This window comes from Stylophora pistillata, chromosome 9 (assembly GCF_964205215.1).
Source record: "Stylophora pistillata chromosome 9, jaStyPist1.2, whole genome shotgun sequence".
NCBI lineage: Eukaryota > Metazoa > Cnidaria > Anthozoa > Scleractinia > Pocilloporidae > Stylophora > Stylophora pistillata.
Window position 1 is genome coordinate 15,007,701 of NC_142527.1, and position 23,764 is coordinate 15,031,464.

Below are 23,764 nucleotides of genomic sequence, written 5' to 3' on the forward strand. Positions count from 1 at the left end.
TTGTCTGGAAGCTGGAGCGACGATACGAGCTTAGTCTTTTTGTGCTTATTAATTAAAGTGTTAATCCCCTCCCAAGTTTTTTTCATATTATTTAGCTTGCTACTAAAATAGGATTGATAGTAAAGTCTTTTACTCTGGCGAGTAAGGCTTAAAATTGTGTTCCTGTACAACTTGTATGTAGCCGTGTCACCAGAGTAAAAGAGATCGTTCTTTATTTTTATTGATCTACCTCGCATTACGGCAAGAATGTTGATTTCTAAAGCATACCAACAGCATCATGAAGTCAATCATGAATGATTAGGGATTAATAACTCAGTCAAAGTTATCCATATCTGACTCATTTATCTGAGACTAAAGTAGCCTCATTCGAGTCTTGTTCGTCTGTCTTGCAATTTTAAGAATAATTTTCGATGCGATGGCAAATAATTTATTTTCCTCTTTTTCTTAAGTAAAATGGTTGTAAATATTGCTCTGTTCTCTTATCTGAAAGGCTACACAGAAAAATCTGAGTTCCTTTACCGCCGGAGATACTAAACAACTTTAGCGAGGTAATACTTTCTTTTATGATTTTTCCTTCTTACGAACTGCTCGTTCTGGACGATGCATCACCATCAACAGGACTAGCGTATTCAAGAGCCATAATTATGGCTCTTGGCATATTTTAATGGTCATTAGAGATTGTATTTGCGGATACGGGTCCTTGGTGAGTTTGGCATCTCTATCAAGGCAAGTTTGGAGGTTAACCATCGCAGGTTACTCCCTGCATTGATCATCGTTAACATTATACAGCTGAGTTATGAGAAGCATCGTGAGAGTAAAGTGTCTTGCTCAAGAACACAATGCAATGCCCCAGCTATTTCTCAGAGCTATACCGCGCACTAACCATCAGTTAAATTCGGAGGATTAATAGCTTCATAAACAGGTGAGAAGAAGTAATTCGTGAACTTGATTTTTTACTTTGTCGTGAAACGTGATTGTCTCGAATTTTGCGTGAACGTAAAAGAGTTATGTTTGTATGTATGTATGTATGTATGTATTTATGTATGCATTTACGAATATTTATACAGGGTAGCCCAGTTTAGCAGATAGCTAGTTTAAACGGGGCCCTGTGAACACCCACCCATCCAACCCCAGGGGAGGACATCCACCACACAGTAATCTCGTGCGTGGGAAATTAACATCTCCTACCCCTAAACCTGCAGGTTAGGGGTACGGTTTATTTATTCATTTATTTATTACGGTTAGGCCTACGGTTTATTCGTCCTTATCCGAGAAGACTAGAATATCTATCCATTTCTTGATATTATAGAAAGGTAGCAAATTATCCTCAGTTATTTTAAGACAATGAGTATTGGTCCGGCCAGGGCTCGAACCTTCAACCTCCCGCCGAGGGGATTCGTGATGCGTGAAAAAGCCAAATATTTTTACGTGACTGAGCTTACAAAGGGCTATAGGGGACCTCTGCTCTTGCAGATCACGTGGAGACCTCTCGTCAGGTTGCTCTTTGCAGGGCTTCAAACTTATATGCTGGCGAATAAACACTCAGGCCGTAGAATAAGAATGAGAATAAGAATGAGAATAATGAATGAGTCTAAGAATGAGAGCTCATTCTTACAAATTCTCTATAAAAGTTTTACCCTATGAGTTTAGTCTTTTTTTTTTTCAAGGTTAATGGACGATAAAGAGCCATTGAAGGCTGACAGAATTCAAAATGGAGTATTTGTATTGTACATAGACACGTGACCAGCCACAACTAGATCAAGTAAGATGAACTCAGGTCGGATACAAAATTGTCAGTTAAGGCAGCCTGAAGTGTTTATCATCCCATTTTGTTGTTGTTTTTTTCTTTTCATGCGTCCATGAAAATGTTTTTCTTTGCAGTTTCTTTCACGTTGAAAGGAATTTCGCTCACCGCAGAAAACGACACAAAATACGAGAGGGGTGGTCATGAGGAAATCTGACGGTGGTTCCTTTCAAAGCACAAAAACCAATGCCAAATCGTCATTTACAAAACAAAAATATATATATATTAGTTAAGATGAAGTCAATAATGTTCTGTAAACTTTAATTTAAAAGAGTGACTCCTTATTCTCGATCGGGGGGGTGGGGGTACTTAGTAAGAGGCTAATGTGGATGAGGCGCTGTGTGGGGTCGCATTCTCACGAATAGAGTGATTATATAGTGGGGTTGTATTTTTCAAAAGAGTTTCAGGAATGATGTCACACATTTTCGTTGTTTTGGGGTAAAGAAAATTCTGATAAGTAGGGATTTAAAAATGGCAAAAATTGACCAAATGCGGGTCGATGATTGGACACAGAATAGACTATAATGGGGTAGGGGTTCTGAGAGGCCAGCGGCACAAACACAACAAAAATTCATCCAACACATTTCTAATGCGTTTCCAAGAAATATTACATCATGATCCGTGGCTTGCTAGAAACCGAAGTTTAAAATTACTTGTACGTGTTAAAACCACGCCCCTCGTGGAAGTTGTTTTGGTGCCTGAATTGTTAGTTCTCTTGCTCTAGCCCAGGCCTCTCTAGGCGATAGATGAACCCTTGCTGGCTCATAAGTGGTGTTAACATTATTTAGAGCAATATGCATATCAGTATCTATTTTTGACAGATCTGAAAAATCTGATGGTAACTCATCTTCGATATTTCCTTCAGGGGACACTGTTCTCTTTTTCTTTTCCCGTCGTCCCCTCCTGCACAGCACAAACAAAACACAGTGTAAAGAGGACGCCACGAACGCAGAAACTCCAACTACGATCCCAATAACCACAGGGGTGAGGCCTTGTTCGCGGATGTCGTTTTTGTCGGAGGGAGAGATGGTTCCACTCAAAACTGAAAAAAATCAGTTTGTTCATGTTAGCTTCTCTTGCACACTGGCGTTTAAATGTTTTTAGTGGAATTAAACTTCATGTATAATACCAAGATCCTGTATATCAATTGCTCTTATTTTTTTAAGGATCGCAAGTAAGGGTTAATCGCGAAAATTAACTGAATGTGCCGAAACTGTTTAATGAACGTGCAAGGTTCTATTGTAATTTTCCATTGTAAGTTGCTAAGCTGGAATCAATAATAAGATTTACTAGGTCCTGTAATTGTCAAAATGTCAAGAAGCCCCACTTGGAGTCAACAAGTTCGGTTTCAATTTGTAGCTGTGCATCGCTTTGAGAATTAATTGAGGTATAGGGACCTCGAATTGAAGTCGTAAAATACTTTTCAAACATTCAATTATTCTTTTTCATGCTTGTTTTTCATTAAGGCCTCCCATATCTTTACCTCAATCAAAGATAAAGCATTATTGTCTATGTTTGTTAGTCTGAGTTACGCAGTGTAGGTTGCCGCGCATGCTCAAAACTATTTTTCTGTACGCACGCAAGGACTGAGGGTGTGAAGTCATGACGTCAGGTTTGGTTTTCTCGGCTTGATGGGTTACCAACGTCTACGAAATAAGTACATAAGCTTAATAAACAGTCTTACTTGTGCTGCTTTCAGCATGGAGGGTGCTTTGTGATGGCGTCGTCTCTGCAGTGTAAGGCTGACATAAAAAATCGAAAGTGCCGCGAGAAGAAATGTTTACAACTGAGACCTCAGTCATTACAGCAGATTCAGCAATAAGTGAAACTTCAAAAGATATCTTTCCCAGCTTTACCAGGTGCTCAAGACGTTTTTTTATTGTTTTGATCGGATGTAGGTCAGTCTGACCCTCGTTGCTTAAGGAAAACCGAATGGATGTCTGTGGATGGAAAACAAGTTCATTTACAGGTGATGAGACTGAGAGGGAGAATAAGATGGTGATTTATCTCTAAGTAAACGGATTGTGGCCAAAATGATATACTTTAATGGGTAAAGGTAACGAATCTGATCCAACCGACGCGTCGGCCGACACGTTGGCCGGACCTTATAGAAAGACTCTGCCTCGCTGGTACTTTCGCTTGGCTCCAAACTTCGACTCGTCGATCTCCACTGTTTTTCCTACACCTCCGATCTTCATGTCAGCGTTCATAATTTTCGTCGATCAATTTTCGGATCACTGTAGGCTTTGAAAGGCTAGTCAGTCTGGCGATGTTACTTCCAGAAGCCTTGATAGCCCACAGGAACATAATTTTCGTTCGACGAAAATTATGAACGCTGACATGAAGATCGGAGGTGTAGGAAAAACAGTGGAGATCGACTAGTCGAAGTTTGGAGCCAAGCGAAAGTACCAGCGAGGCAGAGTCTTTCTATAAGGTCCGGCCAACGTGTCGGCCGACGCGTCAGTTGGATCAGATTCGTTACCTTACCCCTTTAATGATACATTTTTTTTTTAATGTGGAAACAAGTAGAAAGATTAATAAGCTGAATAAACGAGATCAAAAAAGAAATAAATCATGGTTCATTGGTACCGCAAAATATTCTTTTACAGACGTGCGATATAAAATTCACGTCATTTTGGGCAGTACAAGAGTATCTTAATATATTTTTCTGATTTAAAAAATAAAATTTTCACTACCTTGTTGAGGCTTAAGCGACGAATTCTGCTGACTTGTGAGCTTCCCACAAGTTTACTGAGGATCGACTCCAACTGGGCCCCAACGTTGCTTTTGTCTTGTGAGGGATGTGGTACAGCTCGGTCCAAGGTAAATAAGATATGAAGACTATGGAAATGAGAAAATTCTTATTGTAATTTAAGATGCAGTTGTATACGATCATCAAGGTATCAAAAACCTACTCTGTAAATTCACGAGGACTCCTTGCGGTGTAAACTGCGCGTATATTGGCAGCAGGTCCAAGCACAACTCTACCTTGATTTACCAAGTGTTCTATGGTTTCTCGAATGGTCTTCAGTTCACTGTTTAAGGCTGTTGATTGTAATTTAACTATGATTCCATCCTGTCATAGAACAAGGTTATTAACTGAATTAGCAAATGACAGCAAAAGGCAGCGGTATAGAGGGTTTTGCAATTACCAGTCACAGAAAAGGTACAACAAAAAAAAAAAAAAACCAACACAAAAACAAACAGAAAACAAAAAAAAGTGAATAGAATGTAACCTAATTTCAATTCTCAACAGCTCCATCACCGACAAAGTCACGAATAAAATTCGCTACCTGCAGCATACTGTTTTGAAGAGCCATCGGGACACGAGGTATGCGAGATTTACCATTAACTTCTACCCCGATCAGTTTCCCTTTGCTCTTTTACTTATCTAGTCAAACTTGGCCCGATCATTCGGAAATCAAAGCTAAAGTAATTGTGTCACCTTTATACCCATAACCTATAGTCAAGAGGGGGGGAGGGGTAACTAACTTCAAGTCATTCATTTCAAGCCGGGGTAATGCCGGACGTCTACAACACCTTTAAGCGTGGGAATTGAAGAGGACTAAACATTCTTTTCATGCTAAGTCTGATAGAAAAGTCAGTGTCAAACTAATCACTACTAGTACGCTTCTGGCTGTTCGTCGGATTTTTAATTAAGCATTTATGTTTTTGTAGCAATGTCACGGTTTTAGCCTTAAAATTAGTCCCAGATAAAGCAGGAGTGTAGTTTAGGTATTCAATGAACTGTTCACTTGCCTTCCGCAGCTGTAAAAGACCAATGTTAAGGGGAGAGATACTGGTTACAAGTCGCAGTAACTTTGTCTTCAATAGGTATTTAACAGTGTTTTGTTGATCAACAGGTAAACTCGTGAAGTTATGGCAAGGAAAACGGACAAGCATCGACAAACTAAAAACAAAATGTTTAGAAACCTTAAATGTTAGTTTCGTAAGCCATAATCATGCGTTATATTCAAAAACTGTAAACCATATTCATACATTGTAATCTTGCTCTTCGTTTTCTCCACATTCTTAATCTTTTTATTTTTAGAGAAAAGAAGCTCGAATGTTCGTCAGTAAAAGGCTGCTTTTAACATTTGAAGGAAACGTGAATTATTTTGGTTGTTAACATAAACGTAAGTTTTGATTTCCGATATTCCGTTACCTTTGACCTGTTCTACATTCTGAGCTGCATGATGGAACTTCTCGGCCTGAACACCAGTGACAGCTTAAAGTGTTTCCACATTCACTTATGTTCGCTCTACAAACAAAAAAAAAATAAAAAAATCATCGAGTTAATGTTTGGTTTTTGTGATCTCAGCGATTATACTATTATCAGATAGTCTGTCTGACAAACTTGTAGCTCAAGGGAAGGTTTTCAGCATTTACTTGCTCAAGAAACAAACCTTCAATGGAGAAAAATATCTATAGAAAAATAAACAAGCATATTCTCGCCCCAAATCATTTAAAGCTCCCATGTTTATTACCTGCCAAACATCTTTGAAAAGTTGCGGAAAAAATCGTTTTCAGACTGCATATCGACTGCATATCAACTGCATATCGACTGCATATCGACTGCATATCGACTGCATATCGACTGCATATCGACGGCATATCGACTGCATCGACTGCATATCGACTGCATATCGACTGCATATCGTTGGCTTTTTCACACAAACGCTTTCTCGTTTTTATTATACTGTAGGTAAGGTTCGAAACTTGAGGAATATGACCTGGCATTCCCGAGTTTAGGCGTGGCGTGTGACGTGTTTAGGTCAATGTATTACGAGCAAAAATATTTGCTGGACTGAGACATTCTTTAAATTACAGTTTCAGTAAAAAGTTCTCATCACAATACGCTCTCATCTTTGGGTAATTGAACTAAGCCTACAAATTATAATACCACATGATACTGCTACCATATCGGTTTTCGTACATTTGAACGCAGTCTCGGGCACATCTGGGCACAGAGGCTAATGCACTCTTCAAAGTAACGTCTTCAGTTTCTGTGTCAAATAGCGGGGGAGCTGAGACTGTCAAGGAAATGGTGTGAATATATTTTTATCGCTATTATCATCATTTTTTATGGTAAGATTATCTTTAAAACGGTTCTTGTCATCCAGTGGCTCAAGGAGGTTGATTTTCTTACTCTGTTCCCAAGTCAGTTTGGACTGCCATAATCCCAGAGTAACTTAAATTGACGTTCTCTTCAGTATACATTTCAGACTGCTCTCTCCACCTCCCCGCCGAAAACCACACTTTCCATCCTAGTCCCAGTGTACTGCCATGTTATATCCACCTGTACTAACAGAGCCAACTGAAGGCAACTACTTACAATATGGCCTCCTGTTTTATTTGCCTATTAACACAATCTGCAAGTGGCATTCGCTGGGGCTCAATCTAAATTTCCTTTCCTGTGGTTTGTTCTTGTTGCATGGTCTCAAGCAGTAACGATGAGGGCCTCTGTCTGTGTCATAGGCTCCCCTCTCCGCAAACATGCCCCGGTGGTCTTCTTCTGTTTAAAGCTTGCTGGAATTTTTTTTGTTTTGAATAATAATTGAGAAAAACAAGGAAATCTCTTTTGAGATTTAAGGAAGCGGAAGAGGCAGCTCAGGATAGTAAAGCATTCCATATTTTTGGTCCTTGGTAGTGTATAGTGAACTGTTTAATGTTGTTGTACTGATGTGAGGCCGAAGGAGTTATTCATTAATTATTATAAACTTTTACTTCCAGAATCTTATATCACAAGAAAAACGTAGAAACAGCTGTTTCATAAACGAGCATTGGCTATGATCATCATTACCTGGGCAAGGCGATGATGTCCACAAACTTGTTACAGAATTTTCACACTCATCATATGACATGTGACATGAGCAAGGACACTAGAAGACAAAGGAAAATAATGGAAAACCCTACATTTCTGATAGGAGCGTTTTAAAGAACAGGTGTTTAAAAACTTCTTTCGTAGGCCATTGTTTGCCGGCTCTGTTCATTGAGGACCGTCCTTTTACGTGAAGAGACTGACCTGACAATCTGACTCAGCATTGGTTGAGCAAACCCTGCAAGACTCCTTACAGAAACAGCCCTGAAAAGTTAGGGAAGAAATCAGTCGATGGTTTCCAAAATTTTCCTCGGTTAGACGAGTGTCTTTTTTTTGACGTTTGATAACAAGTTATACGAGATGTTAAAATGAAAAGCACAACAAGTCACTGATCTGATCCAAGCTGAAGAAGTTTACCTTTCCTTAAGAAATGCATACGGCTTAAAGATAATTAAGAACCTAATGAGAAAGATGAATAAGACTAAATATCTGCATTTACTATTAAAAAAAACTTTAAAAAACAACTTTATGCCACTCGAAAGAAAAATTTACGTAAGAGACATGGAAAACATTACCGCAGAATAAGCATAAACCCCAAACCTCATTTGGTGCTATATGTCGGTCAGTGCAGTTATGCAGACTTCTGGATGGCAGACTGAGCAAGAAAAGTGACGTTCCTTGTATTTGGTTTAAGCTGAACTGAAGACAGGGATCTGAATTTTTTGACGAGACTCCGTCAGCGGGATCAATTAGCTCATAGAACAAGAGAACTGAATGCTGTTGGTAATCATTACACCAAGATGCCTGCAAAGTAAACCCGATTCCTCAATTGTTGTTCTCCATCAAATAATTTTCAACCGCTTAAGGGATTCAGAATTGTTAAAATGGAATAGGAAGGCAGGAAATGACCGACTCTATTTTAGGAGGTTTTATCAAAGGTGTTTTTAATCGTAAGGCCGAAGGTTCGAGTCCTAACTGGAACCCCGGAGTTCTTTTTTCATCCGAGTATGTCTGTGTAATTTACTTAATATCATATTCCTTCACTAAACCTCCAGACTTAACCATCATTTAGATTATCATTGCTCATAATCATTACATATCGACATTCCTATCCTTGCATCATGAAGGAAGTTGTTCACTGTGGACAGAGCTTGCAACGAGTCTCCCATAGCTCAGTGGTCAGTATAGCGTCCGAAGTACAAATCGAAAGGTCATAGCTTCGACTCCTTTTGTGAGCCCTTTGAGTTTTTTCTTAAATTACGCCTGTGTAATTCGCTGAATAACATTTTTGTCCAACATAATTCCTATAAAATCATCCCACTTCATTGGCACAAAATCAAATTTTCGCTTTATTAGTCATGCTTTTACCTGTACAGAAGAAGTTTCCCCGTTGTATGATTTACCCCATTGTTCCTTTCTGACAGGGTTCTAAGGCCTAGTTTATACGTCGCGCTAGGGTCGAATTTAATTCAGACGAATTTAATTCCATTAAATTCGTCGTTCCGTCGACGTAAATCGTGGCGTGGTTTTATGCGTCGAAATCAATACGATCGAATTTAATTCCCTTCCCAAACGCAGTGCCTCTAGTCAGAGGTGTCATTTTGAAATAAATTGAAATACTTTAAGAAAATGTATGCATTTCATTCGACGCGACGCTAGGTGCGACGTTAAAACTGAAGACGCGTTATCGATATTTTATCCGTCTTACCAAGACGGATAAAACGTCAAGGACAAATTTAATTTACCAGACGAATTGCATCCGTTTTAGACGTCGCGCTATCGTTGAATTTAATTGGTTGTGCGACCTTGAATTAAATTCGTCTGAATTAAATTCGACTGAAGCGCGACGCATAAACTAGGCCTAACTCATGTAACAATTTAAATATAGCACCTTTAACATTTTTTCCTTTTTGATTAACTGATTTGCCAGCCAAGGGAAAACGTTTGTTAAATGTCCCTTGTGAGCTTGCAGACTAGTGAAACTAGAGAGGTTCGTCAAAATCTGTCTGGAACGTAAAGTTTAAAAAAAACGCGTTATTTTGTCTCAAAGATGCGGTATTTAGAGCGCGACACACTACTACTGGTGCTTCAAAATAGGAATTAGCATCTCACCATGGCAATTTGAACTCCCTAATGAGCATCAGGACCGAGTCTACAGCTCAATCGCATGAAGCGTTTGTTCAGATAACGTTAAGTACATACGCTAAAGGTTCCCTGTTGTTGCGATAGAGAATTGACCTGCTGTAATCCTAAACTAATTTGAACACGTTTTAACCTCAATATCGGCTTATTTTCTTCTAAATAAACAACGATAAGGGACGTTCTCTATTTTAATGGCTTGCTCTCAACTGAAGTTTTTGCTCAACCACTTTCTTTTTTGGGGCATTATTCGATTCTGTCGGGTCGTGTCGCAGAATGCAAGTAAGTGGCTTTGAAAAAAGTATGACTTCAACTCTTACCCACTCCGTTCGACGATGTACCATTCTTTGCCACAGCCTTTTTCAAAACCAACCTGCAATGCAGTAATGATGCTAATAGTTAACCATGGACCGAAATTATCACTTATGATCAGAGCGTTTTGTTAGCTTAAACAGACCACTGTTTAAGTGTTAGGTGTGTCTTTGTTAATTTTATATTTTGAATTTTTTATTTTTGCACTCCTTCCCAGTCTTCCCTTATTTACACAGCTCAACATTTTGAAACTTTTGGTAAATTTCGGTTTGCGTGACATCAATTCCCATAATTTCTCTTGAAAAATGTGTCGGAGATCTACTTGCATTTTCAGTAATAAGCTGCACAAAGGCGTCTTTCGTTATTTCCATCCCCATTACGGCAAGTACATCTCCCGCTTGACTGTTGCTAAGCTGGACACCTCTACAGCTACACAGTGAAAACAGAAAAGAGAACATTTTACATTTAAGTCTTTCTCAATAAAGGTAGGGACCCAACTGAAACTTTCAAATGATAAATAACCTACATTTTATTGACAGTTAGGCGAAAACCTTTTCAAATTGCTGAAAAAATTTGTTTTTACTATGTATGCATCCCTGGCTTTCATAAGTAACCTTCAGCGCTGCAAAACAAAACATAATTTGAACGAAAAATGTAATTTGTAACCTTGGATGTTTAGTTTCCATACCTTGTCTTGGGAATAGCTTTACTTAAGCTTAACACTGTATCCTGTTGGTAAGCTGAAGGTCTCAGTTGCACTACCATTGTCTCAGGCGTTGAAGATGCTTGTCTATACCTGTCTCAGTTAAATAAGTTGTAACATACCGTTTAGGTAAAATACTCGTTTACCTAATCACTGATATCTTGGGCGTTTTACTCATAAAAGGATCAGGTTTCAATGGATAAATTTACATATTGACGTGCTAAAAAAGTTTTGATTGTCATAGCATTGAAGAACAAAGCTAACACCGTCTTAATAATTAGTTAAGTCGAGTTTCTCGACAGAAAAGACCTTGAGGTCTCGTTAAACTAAATACCAGCAAACTTGTATTTTCAATGTGCTAAATTTGAAATCGACAAGAATCCTCGGTCTAAGTAGCTTCGAAGAAGAAAGCAATTTCACACGGTGTTTAACAAAACTAAGCTTCAAAACATGTGAATGTGTGAATGGAGTATTAGTTAACAAAAAAATCTGCACCCAACATGAATGAATATAGTCCTGTTGTTCTGTGACACTGAGAAGCTTTACTGACTAACCAGGATTGCTGTAGGTGAGAATATGTCTTTTGCAACCGAATGCCAGGATACGTTTTAAGAACCCCTTGTTGTGTTCCAACAAACCTGCAAATGAATATTTGAAATATGTCATCAACCTTTTTGCCTTATCCAAAAAAAAAATTGAAAATTATTAAAAAAAAGACGTGGCAAAAGTAATCATAAACCTTACCTCCAGGTAACTAGGTATGGGTTCTTAAATTCTGCTTTCTTCCAGAAGTCATCTAATTCTGATGTCATCATCACCTCAGCACGTACCGCTTCACTGAGACCTATGAGGAGAAAAATTAGTAAAAAGCCGGTCTAACGGCACTGCAACTGTAACAACCTAGCTTAGACTTATTATTAAACGTAACAATGATTATAAGAAATTGTAAAGTCCTCAGACCTTTAAAGTAAGCTTGAGGGCCATTTTCATTGAAAAACCGTTGGATATTTTGTACATCTTTGATAGTTTCAGTGGTGTAAATGAATTCATCTGATTCATTAAACGCATCTGGGGCAATCTGAAATTGAGAAATTTATATATGGATTCATATTACAACCGAGTTGCACTTGCGAAAACTATCTAGGTATACCTGTGGCATACGAGTTATAATAGAGAATATATAAAATCGTAAATGGATCAGACTCCGTCCCGATAAATTATCCAGCATAACAATGTCTTCCTCAACGATCAAAATCAGTTCAAAACCACTTCATTCATCGGACTCCTACATGTTTTCGTAGGCGTAGATTGCGTTGGACAATAACTCATAGAATACCTTAATGGTGGAAGACGATGGAGAAATCAGTTGACTTTTTCTTGACCTACATATTCCTCTGGGATAAGAATTGGAAACATTCCACGATAAATCCAATCGGTGGTAAAACGATGATGAATCATTCCTCGTACGTTTGAACTACAACAAACAAAATAGTTTCGAAATGATGACGATGAAATGAACATTAAAAGTACGGGTATAAACACATTTCAAGAACTGAACGGATTTCGTTGAACGTTCTTGCAGACATGTGCAGATAGTGATTGTCATATCTAATGTTTAGATTCTGTGATGATAAGTGAATGTAACATTGGGTTTGATGAACAGTACATCCAACCACGATTATATTCCATGCCAAAAGACTCCAGTCACTCATAATTTATAACTCATAATGCAATCAATCTCTCGAGTTCCCTTGCTTGACCTACCAAACAGTAATTTCCTTCCTTCAGTCTAGTTATACTATAAATGTTTTCCAAATTCTTCCTTTCTAAAAATCAAATCAAAATAAAACAAACCTAAACTTACAGAAGTAAAGTCGGTTTTAACGGCCTGTCCCTCAGCCACTACTAAAACAATGTAGTAGGCATTTTTTCTGACAGGCTTCCAGACATAAGTGGCATTGCTGAAGAAAATATGTGTTCCATCTGTAGGCCGATCACCAAGTAGCACGGAAAACCCAGCCTGCAATGATTGAAGGTCTCTACAAGTCAGCAGTTACCAATAAGAGGCAAACGTATTTTTTTACAGTGACGTTTGCTTGATTTTCGTAAGAACCAGTGAAATTAAATAGAGAGAATGTTTGTGTCTATCTTCCTTTAATGCTGATCCGTGCTTCAAACCAAATTGTTTTTCCTCCACGAAACTGCATGAGTGGTAACAGTTACATTTAATATGCTTTTGTTCAATCATATCAGCACTGTAAAACACTACGAGTATTTCGTAGAGTAATTTTTGTGGGTCCAGGCAAGAATACATTGAGATACCTTGAAAGGAAGTTTGAAAAATTTAAAAAGCTATGAAAAGGTCTTTTCATGAGTCATATATATGGGATTTTTTTTAATCAATCGGTACTTAGATATTTTGTCCCAAAGACAAGTTCATGGCTATTGATTACTCTGTACTGATTACAATACAATGTTTACGTAGTTTTAGTTCTTCCAGATTTCTTTTTATTGGCCTCTCACGAGCCAAACTGATAGAGAAATCATCATAAGTTCCTTTACTTCGAAGCGCTGTTCGCCGGCCCCTCCATTAGTTATGTTGGATATAACGTCATCAGGCAAGCGGGTCTCAAACAACGACAGCGGCAAAAACGAGCGGCTGCTTGTGGTGTCAGTCGGAATTGGGAGGGATGGGTGTAAAATAGTCCCACCTGTGAATGAAATTGTCATTGGTCATTTGCTCCGTAGTGACTATTTTATATTTCCGTTAGCACTGAGAGCTGTTTGTTACGTCAAAAACGATAAGAATTTGAATTATGAGAACTACTATCTGAAGTCATTCGATAGCTTCAAAGACGCCGTGGCCTTTGAGTCTTTTTAATTAAACAACCTGAAAATGAATTACGAATCATTGAAAGCCAGGATTGTTACCTTCTTTGTTCAGGAGTATGGCATGGGAAAAGGGCTTCGAAGACGCACGAAGAGCTTCTTTGAACAAGCGATCCAGAGGAAGGTCAAGTGCAAGGACTCCTTTTAATGACCTATTGTGAAATAGGGCTACAGATACTGTTACTATGAGCCCTAGCTTCGGGTCCATGTAAGGCTCAGAAATCCTGGATTTCTGACCAATAGGAGTGTTGATTGATGTGTAGTAGCTGCCCATCGTTCGTTCCAGTACTCCTCCTCGCTGGTCTCTTATTTCAACAAATACACCGCTGTTGTTGTATGCAATAGTTTTCAATCTTTGAAGACTTTTACGCGAGAGGCCAGTGCCAAGAGCGTACGTGTTAATTTGCACTTTGTGGTTCTGAAAAGGAAATAAATGTCTTTCGCCGTTAAGAAAGCAGTGAAATAATAGTATTTAAGTTAGATGTAAAAACAGTTCTAAACTCGGCAGAACATTCGACACAGGGCTTGTAGTTTTCGGAATGACGATTACTCTTGCTATCGAAAAGAGTACGAACAACAACAAACATATGAAACATATGTGTGAACTGCGGTTATGAGACGTATATGAGCACGATCCTTCGCAGTAAAGCACTATTTCAGCAATAGTGAAAATCAGACCTGAAAAAAATTTCAGGCCTGTACGGGATTCGAACCACTGACCTCTGCGATACTAGTGCAGCGCTCTACCAATTGAGCTAACAAGCCAACTGGGAGCAGGCCATCAAATTAATTCGGGTTTATATCGAATTAATTTGATGGCCTGCTCCCAGTTGGCTTGTTAGCTCAATTGGTAGAGCGCTGCACTAGTATCGCAGAGGTCAGTGGTTCGAATCCCGTACAGGCCTGAAATTTTTTTCAGGTCTGATTTTCACTATTGCTGAAATAGTGCTTTACTGCGAAGGATCGTGCTCATATACGTCTCATAACCGCAGTTCACACATATGTTTCATATGTTTGTTGTTGTTTGATTTATCATCTACGGGTTTATATCGAATTAATTTGATGGCCTGCTCCCAGTTGGCTTGTTAGCTCAATTGGTAGAGCGCTGCACTAGTATCGCAGAGGTCAGTGAATCCCGTACAGGCCTGACATTTTTTTCAGGTCTGATTTTCACTATTGCTGAAATAGTGCTTTACTGCGAAGGATCGTGCTCATATACGAAAAGAGTACGTTTTGCCAATTGTCTCGGCACAGCTTAACAGTAAAATTTAAAATGAAACTTTTTTTTAAAAAAAAAAAAATGATTTTTAAAACTGTTCTCCCAGATGTCTTTCTGCTTTCTGGGTGTTGTAAATGAACTGAGAAACTCAATTATTTGTTTTTGTTAAAATAATAAATAAGTCAGCTCGCCATGAACTAGTTGACTGTAAGCCCTTATGAGATGAGTTATTATTTCATGTTATTGACACAAAAGAAAAATTACAAACCATCGTAGTTTGTCCTTCTTCTATTGCTTGATAGATTCCTGCTTCAGCGTCTGATGGATCCCCATCCGTTAAAAACAAGACGATGTTACTTCTCTCAGATCCCTAGCGAAAGTGGATAAATATGATCCCATGTGGTTTGGTTCATTGAATTTAAGTGAGCTTCGGTTTAAAGTTTTAGAAAATAGTCATGGAATATGTTATACAAACATCTTGATTTCTATGCCAATGTTAATTTTTTGAAATACTTTTAATTCGCAATAATATCGATTCTCCTTTGCAGATAATTCAATCACTGAAAGCGTTGTTCTGTCACCATCACATAAGGATTATCCTATCGATGCAGAGGAACCTTATAGGCGCCTTTTCCCATTTCCTTGTTTATCATTTCCTGCGTAACGTTTTGACTTTCTTATGATCAGGCTCTAAACAATAATACAATCAAATTTCCCTTAACGACCAATCTCTTACGCGATCCTGACTTTGTAGGTAACCGTTTTGTCCCTCAGTCAAGACTTGTTTCAAAACCTCTTTTACGGGCGACCTATTTTCAAATTTCTCGAGCGCCTGCGACTGCTTTCATGGCCAGAAATGAAATGAACCCTACAATGTTGTCTCTCAGGTAAGCGACCATTCATAAAAGATATAGAGGTTATTTACTCCAGCGGCACTATTGTCCGTGTCGACCTCTAAAATAAATTGAAATACAGTACATGATCAATCTGGATTTTATAAGAAAATTGAAAGTTTTATTGCATTTGAAAAAAAAAGGCGAGTAGCCTACTGTAGTATGTTGCAATATGGAGAAAGTCTTCTCCAAGTAGCCTTGTACTTTCAGTCTATCGTAATCGACGAGACAATAGACGATGATTATTGACGGGTGCAAGAAGGTTTCAACTCATTTTGTTGACCAATTTTCCCTCCAATGAGGATAGTCCCGTAAAAGAGAGTTAACTTTAAAGTAAACAATAGTATCCCCACTCTCCGAGGAATCAAGTAAGTTGTTTAAAGGGGCGGAATGTCCCTTTTCATTACCTGCCTTGTGACATTTTCAAACATTTTGAATGCGTGTTTGAAGGCTTTCGCATAATAAGTGGATCCTGCAAGAGGAGAATGTCTCATAAAGATGTTCGTAATACTTGTAATAGTAATATGGTTATGAGGATATTTCGCATGATTTAAACGGGCTTTGTTTCTTCTTGACCTGGAGAGTAGAAGAAAGAATAAGCAAGATAAAACTATCTCTGTGTCATCTCGAATCCTACCTTGGTAGTCCTATGAAAAGGTAAGTAAGCTTTACGGGTATCTTTGTTCTTTTTTTGTCACATTTGTAAGTCACAATTAGGAAAAAGGGTTTCCTACCAAGCGCACGGAGTTTCCGGGTCCACTGCTTCATCTTAGCTAAATTTGCAGGGATTCCTTTCGCAACTGTGGCGCCGAAACATCCAGATGGGGTCTGTATCCAGCTGGAAAATGCCAAGATGCCGACCTAACGGAAAACAACGACAACAATAAAACTGAAGAGGGAAAAGTTGAATCCCGTGCCAATATGTCTTTGACTTACGTTGTCTTGAGGCGACAGGGTGTCGAGCACTGTGATAGCAGCATCTTTGGCTAAAATCATTCTCTGACCCCACATGGAGCCGCTGCAATCGACAATGATCACAAGATTCTTCTTAACAGGAGATGCTGTTTCCGCGTACCATGATCTGAATTGGAAAATGAATCACTACTGTCAAATGCGAAGGTGAACTAAATTATTTTGCAACGTGCAATGTAAAAAAGGGTCTTGAAGAACTAAGTAATAATGAAATCACTGAAAAACGCGAGTTCTCTTTTATTTCCTTGTTTCTCTAATTGTCTCAATTAGCCTTTTCTTGTATCTTTTTGCTCGTATGGTTTGAGCCCTTTTTATATTGAGACAGGTGTTGTAGATGCAAATAAACAGATCATATAATTGAGAAAGTATGGTGCACAAGAAGTATGTCCAATGAGGCCGGCCATGGTTTCAGTTTAATGACGTGTTGTGAACTTCGTTTTGCATTTTTCAGTTGGCATATAAAATGGAATTGCAACAATGCGTAAAGTGGCACCTACATGTTTGTGGGCTGATTTCTTTCTCATTTAACTTACTTAAACCTTGGATCAAACTTTGCTGAGGTGGTGCCTTCACAATGGCGTGCGTTCCCAGGGTACTGAACGTATTCTCCGTCTATGGAACCGTAATATTGCCATGCAACCACTGAAGACTTTTTAAAGTTGTCTTCGAACCTTTTTGACAACTCAGTATGGAAGTTAAAGACTTCACTTGAGCCACCTGAGGCCCCATGTTTGATAGTACAGCTGGTAGATATATCCACAAAGGATCGAAGTCTGTCGCTGAAGAGGGTTGTGCTATTGGTGTCGTTCAAATACTTACAACATTGAGAAACATTTCCATGATGAGTCCTGGTTAACAACTGAGGTAGCCTACTACTGAGCTCCTTTAGGAACTTCACGGAGGCACTAAGTCGAGCAGCTGCAGGCTCAGTTATACTGTTAAGCAGCCTTTTAATATCAGTGGTTTGATTAACACAGGAGAGAGAATCATATAAGCTTTGAAGACGGTTGAAACCTAGGTTTTTCTCGAAAACCTCGTACAAGTGGTCGGATATCTGCTGAGCAGCAACATTTGTTTGGTTACATCCATCAGCAAATGACAATGATAAGTCAGTTACCCTCAAAATGTAAATCATGAAGACAACTAGAACAAGGTGCTTTAGTAACGCTCTCATTACTCCGAATGCAGGAAATAATCCACAGTAAACGTAGCTGCTGTGGTACCAAAGAAAGAAACAATTAATTCGTTAGGTAATTACGATGGACGTTTTCACGTCAGAAAACTATTACTAGAACACAACTGTTTACTTATGTAATGGAAGAAAAGAAATAGTCAAAAGGAAATATTAGTCAGTTATTTGATGATGACATTCCTTCGTAACATTATCGGCCGCAAGGCATCGAAAAACACAATCACTTGTTTACAGACCATAGACGCATGATGCAATACTGTGCGTGTAACAAGATACCTATCAAACTCTCTTTTTCATTAAGTTAGCAGCTGGTGAGGTCTATTGAAAGATGGACATCACAGTTTACATTTTTCATCGTCTGTAACGACAATACGAGCTTGCCATATAATATAAGGAACCTTAATTAGTAACTAACCTATTATTTTCTTTTTGATTTTACATGTCTACGATTTATGCTACAAAATGCCGAAGAGATTGATCCCAAGTTCTTCAGAGGATCATGTAGAGCTATATGCTACGCAAAATATCGACGAAATACAAAGGTGACTGTAAGAAATACTTACAGTCAAACCTCAACGTTCCTGGGGTAGAGCAGAACGTTTTTTAGCACTCTGTGCCAAACAGTGGGTGGCTTTACTTTACTCTTCACTGGACCTGAAATTCAGGAATTTAACCTCATCGCTAAATATAAAGAAAACAGCACTTATATAAAACAACACAAAATAGACTTTCGATCAGCATTATCGAGTGTATTTTTCAGATTAGCTCCGACACATTTCCTGTTTGGATATACTATTACGGTTTGCGGACATAAATACGCGTATTACTGTCAATCACAGTTTGTTTCCAACGTGGTAGCTCCGAACAAACTGCTTATTAGTCTTATCATATGTTGATATGTCTAAGGTGATAAATGAATCTCAAGAAACCTGTTAACAGATAAAATAATAAAAAAATTTCAAGGAACTTTTTTCAATTCACGATTCCTCTCTTGGTTCAGTACTCGACACTGAAGAAAGGATATGGAATGGTTAATTGAAAATAGATGTTTAGAAAGTAAAAACATGCACGATAGCAATAATATTTCATCATGTTGGCTCCCTAAAGGTAAATATTCGTGATTGAGGCTTACCCATTTATGTAAAAGGTGTTACCGAGTGGCATCAGAGGCCCGAGTCACGAGAAAACTTGCACGGTCTTTTACATTTGAATCAATTGTATGGAAGCCGGCTTTGCATGTTCTTCAGTTGGTCGAGGTCAATCGTTTTGGAAGTGTAACTCGTGACTAGTGAAGACACTAAAGAAGATCAACGATCAAAAGTGCATATATTGTCCTCTACAGATTACGAAATATGCGTGTGCGGTGAATCTCTCAATAAATCAACAGTAACAAAGACAGATGAAATGAAGATATATACTCACAAACAACGAGTAAGAAGGGATCGGGGAAGTTCGGATGGATCGGTACCTGAATCCTGGAACACACACTAAGCAGTACCTTAAATTAGTTGGGAAAGTGATTCCCTAAAATAGCAAGGATTAAGATGTAATATCACTTCTTGGTAGCAACGTAAGTCACGCAAATGAAGGGACATGATTGTGCAATTAAAAATAGCTGTTGACCAAGAGAAATTGGCGGTAATTTTGCCAACTCAAATACTACTTAGAGGAAGAGCAGTCATTTTCAAATTTTCTACATGCGCTCATCGCATGATTTGTAAATTAGTGGCTTCCTCACATGTTTACATGTTTCTTTCTTGACATGTTCTTCACTATGGCCGCTTAACAAGGGCTGTTGATTGTACCTCATCATCGGTGTTAAAACCCAACAAAATTACGCAGCTATATTATTGAAATTCCTTATTATCTTGGGTCGATTTAGTGAGAATTGATTAAATGAAGCCATAACTAGAATATATCTTTAAAATAATTTATTATGGCCTTCGTACTGTCTCAATCAAAATGGCCTTTTTTCTACACACTACGCATAATTTTTGGGTCATTTGCCGCGATTAACAACGTGTTATAACCCCAGCACGTCCGATGAGTGCAGTTAAGTAATAGGCCGCACTTCCTATCGGTTTACCGTCGCGATACCCAAGCGGAAAGTTAGGTGAACATTAGAAACTTCTAGAGTTCCCTGAGTGAAGAGTTTGGTGATGTTTTTAAAAACCTCACGTTCATTAAGATGATAGCCTTAGTTTGGAATTCTTGAATTGTTTGAACTTAAACAATTGGTGGATTGTTCAGTTACTGTTTCAAAGGAACATATTTAAACTCATTTTAATATGAAATGTAATTAATTAAGAAAATTGAAGATTCGAAAGCAGGTTTCACTTGCTTATTTTAGGTCACGGCCATTTATTGTTATTTCCTTTTTGTTCTACTTCAGTTCGTAATTACATGCAGAAGATGCGTAAGTCAATTAATGATAAAGCAGATAAGAAAGGGGTGGGCGCCTGATAGTAGCCATTAAGACTTGTAAAATAAGGTTCCATTACAACAAAAACAGGAAAAAACAAACTTAGAAAACCAAATACAATCGGTATATTCTTCATAAGTAAACTTCTGGTCTCTAATCAAAATTTTGACATAGGTTTTCTAAGTTGCTTTTTACAATAGCATGTAGAAGAGCTGCTTATCTCAGGAGTGAGAGCATTGAAAAACTTTAGACCTTGATAGAGTGCGAACGGCTTCTGATTATTTGTTTTATATACTGGCATATCATTGCCGTTTGTGTACCTTGTATCGTTGACATTTCGTTGGTTTTCAAATTCTCGAGGGAGAATAATGTTTTTGAGTGAGAAAATAAACTGACCCAGTCAGTTCTACGAAATTGCGGACTTGAAACATAATCATCATAATTTCTCTATTCTCAGACAATTATAATTAGATTTATACACTATCTTTGTCACTCGTTTTCGTAATGATTACAATTCTGTGAATGTTTTTTTTCATAGCTTGATCCCCTGTAAAATAGGGAATCGCTGAGTAATGTATCGCTGAGTAAGGGTATCGCTGAGTAATGTAGCACGCGAGGAAAAGAATATTTTTAGATATCAACCGACACAGATGGATGTATATTTTCCTTTCTTGGCTAAGCAGAATAACTGAATTGCTGAGCTCTGGTAACTTTATATTTGTTGATGGACTGAAATTTTACTTTTCTTAAAAATAAGGTACATCATCAAAAATTTGAAACGTACAGCATGGTTTGTACTCAATATCCATCATGTCTATCTGTATCAGCTAAAGTCGCTAAGATTTTTCTATTAAGAGTGGTGTTCACAGTTGTCTGCATACGAGATAAAGCATGGTTATTAATTTGTGTGGAATATGGAGTAGGTCATCATCAGGCGACGGTCAGTGTAATCTTGATACTTCTATCGTATTCTTCTTTCTGCTTCCTATGGAGATTACCGAGCGACACGCTTTTACAACAGCCTTGTATGGTAAACGAATGATTATCGCTTTCGGCTCAAAGTAAATTAAAACAACAAATGGCACAGCTAGCATTGGTCTATGATCCGTCATAATCATGAAAGCTATTTGTTAAACGTTTAGTTATTCAAAAGCTACGAACTCGAACCAAAAGAAATTGGCTCGCGTAATATTTAACGTCACAGAATTACTATTCATAGCCTTAATTGAGTACTTCGCGAATATTTGAACGCCACCGGTACCAGGATGAAAACTTCCCTAAACGTACCTTTCAAGAAGCTGCAACTCAGGGATCGTTGCCGAGCTACAGAATTATTTTGAAGCCTCTACATCTTCTAAAAATGTATGGGAACAAAAACTTTAAAGCAGCAGTCGATTTGAGTCAAAGTTGTATGGTGATGACACTGAATCTTGACCTCAGATTGCTTCTCCGAGAAAGTTTTAAAAGCATCTGAACTGATAATTACTATAACAGATGGGTTCACTTCTCAAAACGAAACAAATTAATGTTTAATTCAAATTTTAGTTTAATTCAACTTTTTATACCTCTGTAACTTATTCTTAGGATTTACAGCAAACATTCAGCTCATCAAGCCATTTGAAAACACCTGTTGAATGCATTAACGATAAATAAATAAGTTATTTTGATGAAGAATTTTTCTTTTCTGAATAAAAACAATGGCTTCTGTTACCATTAGTCCATAATTCTTTATCAACTGGTTGCATTACTACGTTACATAATTCAACAACGCATTGTGTACTCAAAAATAGACGCTTTTATGTAGAAGTTACGTCTGGGAAGGATACACATATACGGTTGTCCAGGAAGCTTAAGCCCTCCTTAGTACTCCAAAAAGAGGAAAAATTTATTTTAGCATTTTTATTATATGGGACTTACAACCGTCAAATTTCCTCCAAAATGCACTAAAAAGTTGCGAAATAATCAAATAGTGGGCAATCAGGTGGCCAGCCGAAAAAAATTGTTTTTATGAATTGGCTTCATCCTCATGTGCCAAGCAGCCTGTTCTTGGTAACATTTACCATTTATCATTTAGCATTTAACATTTATCACTTATCATTTATCATTTATCATTTTAAAGCTCGGAGTCTACTATTTTCCGATACTTTTGTTGCCAACAGTTTAAAACACAGTGGCCTTCTCCTTCGCATAAAGAGTCGGTCCAAAAATTTCAAAAAGAGGTTTATAATCCGTCATCTCATTCAAATATGCCAAGAATGTACACATTTTCATCTTGCCAACTATCTTAGCCAATAAAAGCGAAGACGTGGATAAAGTTTTCCCTTCAATCACAAGAAATGTTGACACTTTTAAGTGTTTTAAAATACCTGATTATACGTATTTGCTCTAGTAGATGCGATCGACATATGAGAGGTTGCAATCTGTTACAATGTTCGCCTTTGTTATAAGTGGCATACATCAAATAGTGCGTGTCTGCGTGTCCTCGATAAACTTAGGACAATCTACATTTCCCTAATGACCAATTCCTTCTACTCATTTGCTTTTGGCAGATATTTCTACAAAGTCAAAGACAACGTTTTTGCTGCTTTTGTTATTGAAGTTGTTTTATTGTTTATAGCACGTTAGCCAATACCTCGTTAGCTCATCACAGCTTGACTCAATTCCTTCGGGCGAATTCATCAGCACAGGCATGTGACATGTGATTTTAAATTTACACGTATAACTGAATTTCTATATTTATATAACCATTTTCATTGATTTCTGTGTCACAAATAGCTTCGGTATCTGGTCGAATTTGTATCGTAAAGAGAATGTTATGTAATACTAGTTACTACTTCTGTTGCAATGCTACAGAACCGAAAAATGCTGCAAAACAGAAGTTATGCTGCAATGCTGAACAGTTAACCAGAATTTATAGATGAAAAATATTTGGACTAGATGCTATTTTCATAAGCGATCATACTAATATTTCATTTTCGTTGATGGCTCAAGCATATTTCTAAAAATATCCAAGACAGTTGATCACTCGACCGGCAAATTCAGGAACCTAAATTTATTGTCGTCCAGATCTTGAAAGAAAGACGGGTAACCAACAAGGCAGCTATCAGCACTAGCATTGTTATTTCTAGTGGTCATTTGGTAAAGGACAAGCAGTGGTTACAAACAAATTTGAGATACCCTTGAAAGGATTAAAAATAATTTCAAGCTAACTTGTCTCTGCGTGGAAAATAGGGTTCCAAATCAAGAAAAGATACTGGGATGAATGATTTACCAGACTTCACGGCCATATTATATTTGCGCTTACTATTTCTCGTTAATGGGGAAACTACTCGCCTTGTCGACCGTCATGGCGATATCAACGGCCGAGTAGTCTTCACTCGGTGTTATTCGAGATTCCC

At 38.0% G+C, this 23,764-nt stretch overlaps 1 protein-coding gene and 1 long non-coding RNA gene across 4 annotated transcripts; one reads left to right on the forward strand and one right to left on the reverse strand.

Annotated features, from left to right (window-relative positions):
• Nucleotides 1-2,374: 2,374 nt before the first annotated feature.
• On the reverse strand, nt 2,375-21,768 carry LOC111324149 (VWFA and cache domain-containing protein 1). Of its 3 annotated transcripts, XM_022927655.2 has the most exons (29): nt 19,367-19,770; nt 19,077-19,241; nt 18,508-18,598; nt 17,286-17,966; nt 16,717-16,861; nt 16,515-16,641; nt 16,188-16,252; nt 15,156-15,257; nt 13,711-14,086; nt 13,342-13,490; nt 12,644-12,799; nt 12,116-12,253; nt 11,740-11,857; nt 11,524-11,623; nt 11,334-11,417; nt 10,765-10,872; nt 10,403-10,505; nt 10,085-10,137; nt 9,517-9,631; nt 8,226-8,429; nt 7,830-7,889; nt 7,608-7,686; nt 6,741-6,837; nt 5,970-6,065; nt 5,564-5,714; nt 4,720-4,880; nt 4,501-4,645; nt 3,489-3,744; nt 2,375-2,846 (listed from the first exon to the last, which is right to left on the reverse strand). In XM_022927655.2, exons 4-29 carry the CDS (start codon nt 17,924-17,926, stop codon nt 2,467-2,469), a joined length of 4,209 nt encoding a protein of 1,402 aa, XP_022783390.2. In that variant the 5' UTR covers nt 17,927-17,966; nt 18,508-18,598; nt 19,077-19,241; nt 19,367-19,770; the 3' UTR covers nt 2,375-2,466. The 3 variants fall into 3 exon arrangements, with proteins under 3 accessions (XP_022783390.2, XP_088589662.1, XP_088589663.1); XM_088733536.1 differs by lacking the exons at nt 18,508-18,598; nt 19,077-19,241; nt 19,367-19,770 and adding an exon at nt 21,654-21,768; XM_088733537.1 differs by lacking the exons at nt 2,375-2,846; nt 3,489-3,744 and having other exon boundaries at nt 4,512-4,645; nt 4,793-4,880; nt 19,077-19,788.
• LOC111324150 (uncharacterized) lies at nt 4,510-5,979 on the forward strand. Its single transcript, XR_002694238.2, has 3 exons — nt 4,510-4,627; nt 5,061-5,135; nt 5,668-5,979. It is a non-coding gene; the product is annotated as an uncharacterized LOC111324150 (long non-coding RNA).
• Nucleotides 21,769-23,764: the final 1,996 nt, after the last annotated feature.